The sequence below is a fragment of the Lactuca virosa genome, chromosome 7 (genome assembly GCF_052849685.1).
Source record: "Lactuca virosa cultivar CGN04683 chromosome 7, Lactuca_virosa_CGN04683_v6, whole genome shotgun sequence".
In the NCBI taxonomy this organism is placed as follows: domain Eukaryota; kingdom Viridiplantae; phylum Streptophyta; class Magnoliopsida; order Asterales; family Asteraceae; genus Lactuca; species Lactuca virosa.
This window is the reverse complement of record NC_136432.1, coordinates 246,021,657-246,030,192: the sequence shown is the minus strand read 5'-3', so window position 1 is coordinate 246,030,192 and position 8,536 is coordinate 246,021,657. Positions and strand designations below refer to the sequence as shown.

Below are 8,536 nucleotides of genomic sequence, written 5' to 3'. Positions count from 1 at the left end.
TGGATGGATGAATATATTAGGTTGTGAAAAGGACGATTTTGCTATTTTTTACCCCAAAAAAAAACAAAAAAATGATTAACCCTTTAAATCATATATGTCCATCTTTTAAATGAAATGCTAAGCTTAGTTCTTTTGGTTACTAACATTTAATGGTTCATATATGAACCACTCCCCATTGTGAATTCATGATTTAAACTCACGTGTGTCCAAGTTAAATTATATAACAAAATAAAATTGTTATACAATTTTTGTTATCGCGTTTGCCAATAAAAGATTGTAATGCATTTTGAAACTAGGAATCACCAAGGTTTTGACCATGACCTAAACATTTGTGTATTCGTAACATTTTTAATTCAGGCCATCATAACTACATACCAATAATAAGCTCTATGCACATAATGCACACAAAAGAAAATTAAAAATAATATATATTAAGAATGACGTTAAAGTGAATATATATTAAGAATGAAGTTAAAGTTGTGCTCACAAAAGCAAACGTCATTCTATTAGATTATATTCATAACATTTTTGGTAAGCATGTAAACGGTTTTTGTTATCTGATCTAAATTCCTATTTTGTGCTCTTTATATTTGTAATTGCTTCACAATTTATTAATTGTATTACCTTTATAGTATGTATTGTTGTGTAATAGATGTACACATTATACGGTACACTACTTAAACTAACGTAATAACACCATCTAAAGGGCCATGTCAAATATGTAATGAAATAATCCCAAAACCACAACCTATATAGTTGGAGAGGAGCCATGGTTGGTTAATAACTTCAAAGTGAATGAGAAACATCATATATATTCAACTAATATTCCAACGCATAATTTGAATGAAACAGTTGTTTTAAATTCCACACATCCCTAACACACTCACATCTAAAAAATATCCCTCCCTTTTTGCTAGTTAATTTCCAAATAAGGTTTCAACAAAGGATTGTAACGCATTTTGGAACTAAGAATCAACAAGAATTTTACCATGACCTAAAATTCGTAACATTTTTAATTCGCATCATCAGAACAATATTCTAATAATAAGCTACACATAATGCATCCGGACACAAAAGGAAATTAAAGAGAATATAAATTGAGAAGGAAGTTATAGTTGTGCCAAGTGCCCACTAAAGCAAAATAAAGAGAGATCGGTTGTGGATTGAGGAGAAAAACCCCTAGTTCTCTCTCTGCCGCCGACGACAATCCTGTTCCCCTTTTTCCCCGTTTTCCGACCACTCTTGCGTCCCCCACTGATAATCCGATGCCGGCTGACACACCATCAAGGAAAGCTCTACTTCCAAGGAAACCTTCGGATCCCAATATACAATCAACGTCAACAATACAAAAGCCTGCAATGATGCAACGTAAACGACGCTCGACAAGCCCACATGCACGAGACCAACGACCTGCTGTATCTGCCAAGATGTACCGCAACACTGGAAATCAAGGAACTAACAACATCTCCCCTTCTTTGATGGAGAAACTTGACTCAATAGGGTTGCTCAAGAAAACTGATCCAATCATACTAGCCGATAACGAAACTGATTCAATAGACACACCTCTTTCTCCAGAACAACAGGTAACACAAATCCCCACTATGGCCAAACCTAATCCTAATTCTTCGCTGAACATTACCCAACCTCCAGTCATGAATGATACTGAAGCATCTGCTGGAACTTGGTTTGAGTTAGATTATTTAAACTCACTGAACACAGGTAATCTGATGTACAGTGGGATCAGCAAGGATCCAGAACCCCATGCTAAACCCAATAACCCTAATAACCATGCACAAAACACCCATACAAAACCAACTTGTAATGACGTTAACCCCACCATCACTATTGACAATGCTTCACTTCCAAACAACCAATTTAGCCAGACCTTCACACCAAACCAGAATGACCCTACCTCCGCCAAAGCCTATCGATCCTATGCTAATGTTACTTCCCTTGCATCTCGAAGATCAAAAGCTAAACTTCAGTACTTCCCTCCAATCTCTACTGGAATTGCTAATAGCCCAGTGGTTATTCCGATCCAATTATGTGAACAAGCAAATGAAAAACATGCAAACACATTATTTGGTTACTTTATAGGTGCAAATCCCTCTTTTATTACAGTGCGTGAATATGTAAAAAATAAATTTACATCATGTGGTATCACTGATATAAAAAGAAATGGAAAGGGGTTCTACTTATTCAAATTTAGCACTGAGCAAGGAATGATGAATGTGCTACAAAGTGATCACTGGATGATCAAGGAAGTCCCACTGTTCATTCAAAGATGGCAACCGGGTGCTTGTCTAACAAAAGGTAAACATGACAAAGTTCCTGTATGGGTAAAAATCCATGACATCCCCCTGGAAGCATGGAGTGTGGAGGGTATTGGGAGAATTGCTAGCGGGATTGGAATCCCCCTAGACATGGATACATACATGGAAGATATGTGTGTTGAGGGCAAGGGGAGATGTGCTTATGCGAGGGTTCTAATTGAAATATCAGCCAACAAACCATGGGAGGAATACATAGAAGTTCAAACTTGGGACTTGACTACCAAAACTGGTGTCAAACATTCACTACAATTAGAATACTCGTGGGTTCCAACAAGATGCGACAAATGCAAAGTTTATGACCATTCCAAAAGCACATGCCCACTACAAATCATGGAGACTCCTTTTGTTACTACTGCCAAAGAAAACATTCCCCATCCCATCTTCGGTGCTAGTGCTGACACAGAAGGTTTCACTATGGTCACAAAAAGAAAAAGAAACATGGAAAGAACCAGAGGAAGAAGTAGAGGCCCACAAAAATCTGTGAACACCCATCCTAAACCTAAACCAAACACCCAACAAAAGCCAACAACCAAAGATAATGATATCCAACACATAGCCTCCAATCTTGTGAATAGTGCTGATAAGGAAAAAATTCCAGTCCTACATAAAGAGAAGTTAGTAGCTATAGAAGAGGGCACCAATGGGTTCAAAGTCGTAAATAATGAGTCATATGAGGAAGAAATGAATACCGAATTCAGTAAAGATGAAGTGGAACCTGAAGGCGCTAAAAAGAATAGTAACATGATGGATATAATCCATACTCACAACCGATTCAATTCCCTTGTTGCTGATGATGATGATGATGAGAATCAAGGGCCGGGTGCGTCTAAACACCATCTGGGAGAAAATATAGTGGAACACACAAAAAAGGTAAATCATGGGGCAACCATGGAGAATGTTGCCAAAACCATCCCAGTTTCCCAATGATGAGATCAATGGTTTGGAATGTTAGAGGATTATGCAACTCCTCTACTCAAAAAGAAGTTGTGTCGATGTTGGATAGAAATGGGGTTTCGCTTTGTGCTCTCTTGGAAACAAGAATGCATATTTCTCGTATAAATAAAGTTTGCAAGGGTATAAAAGGTAATTGGCAATGGTACTCTAATGCTAGCTTGTGTAGTAGAGGTACTAGAATTGCTATTGGATGGGATCCAGGGGCTTGGGATGTTTTTGTTATTCATAGTTTTGACCAAGTCGTGCACTGTAGAGTTCACTCTAAAAACTCTAAACACACTTTTTTCATGTCCTTTGTTTATGCTGATAATGACTTTCGTGATAGAAGAAAACATTGGGACTACCTGCGGATTCATCACTCCCTAGTCAAAGATGAACCTTGGTTAATTGCAGGTGATTTTAACCAAGTTCTTAAGCCGAGTGAATCTACTAGATCAAGCTCCTTTGATAGCTTTATGACTGATTTTCAGAGATGCATCGATGATACTAATCTTGTCGATATAAATGCCACAAGCCTATATTATACTTGGAACCAGAAACCTCGTGGGATTGGTGGGCTTCTTAGGAAACTAGATAGGACTATGGGTAACACCAACATCTTATCTATGTTTCCCAAACTTCATGTTATGTACAAGCCGTATGGCATTTCGGACCACTCCCCTACCCTTATAAACGTCCCAATTGGCAAACCGAAAAAGTCTTATGATTTCAAGTTTGTTAATAATATTACCAATCATCCTCAGTTTCACGATACGGTGCAATCAATATGGGGAAATAGGGTTGAAGGTCACTCCATGTATTCGGTTTTTCAAAAACTAAAGAAACTCAAACCCCCCATACGTAAGCTTGGTCAACAAATGGGAAACCCTTCTCACAAGGTGGAAGCACTGAGAGTCAAACTTGAAAGAGCCCAAGAACATTTAGATAGAGACCCCGATAATAAAGAGGTTAGTGTTGAGCATGCAAAGTATCTGGAAGACTTCACCAAAGCCTTATGTGAAGAAGAATGCCTCCTAAGACAAAAAGCGAAACTTAATTGGCTTAAAGAAGGAGACCGGAATACCAAATATTACCATAAAGTCATTAAAGAGAGACAAAGCCGAAATAAAATCAATTATATTACTGATGGTGATGGTGTGATGCATGGGGCTGATAAGGTCGCTGATATTGCTATTGCTCATTTCTCTGATTTCCTTGGGAAAGCTAGAGATGTTGATCCTATAATCTCCCCTAACGACCTTTTCAGCAATACTCTAACGAATGAGGATGCTAGCTGGATGGTTAGACCAATTGATGATGAAGAAATCAAACAAGCCATGTTTGACATTGGGAATGACAAAGCACCAGGACCAGATGGGTACAATTCTACGTTTTTTAAAAAGACATGGCATATAGTGGGGAAAGAAGTGTGCAAAGCAGTCAAAGAATTCTTTCTCAATGGTCAGCTTTTACAAGCTGTTAATCATACGATCTTAGCCCTCCTCCCAAAGGTGGAAGTCCCCAATACCATGAAGGATTTTCGCCCCATATCTTGTTGCAATGTCATATACAAATACATCACAAAGATCATAGTGACCATAATTGCCCTTTTTCGTCACAATTTGGTTGATGTGAACCAATCCGCCTTCATTCCGGGTAGAGCTATTACTGATAACATCCTTCTTTCACAGGAATTGATGCGAGGATACACTCGTAAACATGGAAGCCCCAGATGTGCTCTTAAAGTCGACATCCAAAAAGCGTATGATACTGTAAACTGGAGTTTTTTGGAACAAATTCTATGGGGTTTCGGTTTCCACCATAGAATGATCCAATGGATAATGAAGTGCGTCTCGACCACCTCTTTCTCCATAAGCATTAATAGAGAAAATAAAGGGTATTTCATGGGGCAAAGGGGGCTTAGACAGGGTGATCCAATGTCGCCTTATCTCTTCACTTTAATCATGGAGGTTTTTAACCTTATGATCAAAAGGCGCATACAACAGAACCCAAAACACAAATATCATTGGAGGTGCGGGAAACAAAAGCTAACACATCTTTGTTTTGCAGATGATCTTTTAATTTTCAGCCATGGGAGTATTCAAGTTGTCCAGGTGATCAAAGACGCTTTACAAGAGTTCCAGGTAGTGTCGGGTTTGATTCCAAATCCTCAAAAAAGTTCGATTTTTTATGGCAAGATCAATGATGCTTTAAAAACCCAAATTTTGAATATTATGGGTTTTGAGGAAGAAAAACTCCCTGTTCGATATCTCGGTATTCCTTTGATTGGTACGAGAATGCTTAACAAGGACTGTAATAAACTTGTGGAGCAAGTGAAAGCGCGAATTCAGAATTGGAAGCATAGAGCTTTGTCCTTTGCGGGAAGATTACAACTCTTTAACTCGGTGCTCCAATCCCTCCAAGTTTATTGGTTTTCGGTCCTCCTCATTCCTAAAACAACCATTAAAGATATCGAAAAGTCTTTAAGGGTTTCCTATGGAGTGGAGGTGAATTGAAGAAAGTAAGTGCTAAGATTGCTTGGAAAATGGTGTGTAGACCTAAAGATGAAGGAGGATTGGGAATCCGCAATTTGCAGACTTGGAATGAAGCTCTTTTATCTCGTCAAATTTGGAGACTATTTACTGCAAACAAAAACTCTCTTTGGGTTGATTGGGTAAAAATCCACCATCTTAGAAACCAAACGTTCTGGGAGGTTAAAAGCAAGGATCTCAAAGGCTTCTCGTGGTCTAACATGCTTTCCTTGCGCGACAAGATTTGGAAACACATATGGCGAATACCCGGGGATGGAACTAGCATCAACCTATGGTATGACAATTGGCATGCAGGTGGCCCTTTGATTAACATTATCCCGACAGATGAGAGGAACCTTCATGGACTCTCAAGTGAGCTCACCTTGCAACAATTTTGCAGTAATCATAGTTCGTGGTGGCCTTGGGGATGGGACTTGCGGTTTCCTAATCTCCAACTTCAGGGTATCCCTAATCTTCAACACAACAAAGACGATGGGGTTTATTGGCGGGACCTTGAAGGAAGGAATGTTAAGTTCTCTCCTACTCAAGTTTGGCAGGATATTAGAATAATTAGCCCGATTGTTCCTTGGTATAAGGTGGTTTGGTTTAAGCTCAACATTCCAAGCCATGCTTTTATTTTCTGGCTAGCCATACATGACAGATTGATGACTCAGGAGCGAATGAATCTATGGCAAAATTCGGCAAATCTGCAGTGTCTGTTTTGCAAGATGGTGCCTGACTCGACGTCCCATTTATTCTTTGAGTGTCAGTATTCAAGAGAGGTTTGGAACAAAGTGTGTAATATGTGTAACATCCAAATCCCGGACTTCAGATTAAAACAAATAATTGAGTATCAAATCCCTCGCCTCCAGAAAAAACACATCCAAGTAGATATTGAGAGACTTACTCTGGCTGCCACGATATACTTTATATGGAAGGAGAGGAACTCACGCTATCATAATGGCAATAGAATTCCCCACGCTAAACTTGCTAATGATGTCTTCAACAACTTGAAAGCTCGTTTATGTGGATTTCCTCTCAAATGGTCTATCCCGGTGGAAGAAGTGTATAAAAACTGGAAAATCCCAAGGCCTAGCAATTGGCCTCCAATCAATAATAGTGATCATGTTGCTTAATAACGCTTATGGGAGGAGGTGCCTGTGCGACTTTATGGTCTTTTGGCTTGTGGGCTTTATGAGTATCAGTATTTTTCTGTGTAATTTTCTTACTTATGTTACAGTTCGAGGACCAACTAATGGCTTGTCTTCCTATTAGGGTGGTTCCCTTTGTATCTTGTACTGTATAAGTTTTTTCCTTAATGCATTTACTGGAGGTTTTGCCTCTTTTCCAAAAAAAAATAAAAATAAAGAGTGAGAACCAATCTGTTTATAAAATAAAGTTCAAGATGCAAAAAAATCGATGACGATTCCCAAGAGTCTTGACAATTCTCTATAACATATATAACAATGCTAACAACTCATCATTGATGTAGAAAACTAACATCCAAACAATCATGGAAGAAGTACCATATTTTTGCCAAAAAGAATCTGCCTTCTCCACTTTTATAAGTAAAGAATATTTCTCGTATTGTGAATGAAGATAAGCCCAAGACTCTATTCGTATAAAACCAGCACCTTGTTCAGGGCTACGAACAAAGAATGCATATTCTTCTCCTGTCTTTTTACATGACACCCATTCCATATTTCTTAAATTTATTTCTTGAATGTTGTGCGGATATTCTAAAGTTCTATCCATCGCAAAAAGATTTTCACCAAAACTTAAAAACACAGGATAATTGAAGCCTGGCTTCGGAGAATTCTTGATTTCATGTATTGTCACTTCGGGTGTTGGAAAAAGTCTCACTTCACTTAAACGATTAATGGGGTGTAGGGTATATATCTTCCCCTTGAAAACATATAAATCATATATAATTAAAGGGGTGGAGATACAAGTCCATTCTCGTTTACCAGCTATACAAAACCATATTTTGTGATAGTATCTAGCGAACACAACAAACACCCACCCATATATTAAAGGTTTAAAGACAAGGATAGCACCCCGACAAGGTGCGTAGAAGCTAACATTAGGGAATGAGAAAGGGACATGAAGTTCGTGCCTTGTGATAGGATTCACAAGCCAGAAATCCTTGTATTCCTCACCAAACAGAATTAAGTAACCACAACTTACTCCAACACATGTCTTATAATTAGAATGAGGAAGAATAGTTTTTAACTTTCTTCCTTCAAAGTCCTCTAGATATAAATAGCACTCATTCTCATTAACATAAGTAGAGATAGATATGGTCATGGGTGGTCTAGACACCATAAAACTCTTCTTGTTAGAGACTGCAAATGATCTCCATGACTTGCAAACTCCACTAAACGCAATGAAATCAATGACTCCAAGTTTCATTGTAACTAAAAAAAGCACGTCATGGTTGAGATCTGACCAAGGATTGCATCTCTTAATCCTGTTCATGTTCATGGTAGATGCATCTTCATGGTTCTGGTCTCTAGTCATAGTCCTTGTCTTAACCATTTCTAGGCTTTCAAAAAGAAATAAGTATTTGAGTCAATCAGGCCATGGGAAAACAAGAGGCATATAAATATGGTTTTTTGTTATATAACTAAACAAAGAAGCAAAAGGTAGAAGAAGTCAAAATTGGTTTGTTGATAATGTAAAGTGATATTTGTATTTGGTTTTCTTAGCTAGTTCCTAAGATTTTTATTTGTAGCTCAA

At 38.2% G+C, this 8,536-nt stretch overlaps 1 protein-coding gene across 1 annotated transcript; it reads right to left on the bottom strand.

Annotated features, from left to right (window-relative positions):
- Positions 1 to 7,246: 7,246 nt before the first annotated feature.
- LOC145127685 (uncharacterized) lies at positions 7,247 to 8,317 on the bottom strand. The gene has a single exon (XM_079062834.1). The coding sequence runs from the start codon at positions 8,315 to 8,317 to the stop codon at positions 7,247 to 7,249; it is 1,071 nt and encodes a 356-aa protein (XP_078918960.1).
- Between the last annotated feature and the right edge of the window lie 219 nt (positions 8,318 to 8,536).

Bases quoted from the DNA above. Each gene is read 5' to 3' on its own strand.
- LOC145127685 (XM_079062834.1), bottom strand. From the start codon at position 8,317: ATGACTAGAGACCAGAACCATGAAGATGCATCTACCATGAACATGAAC.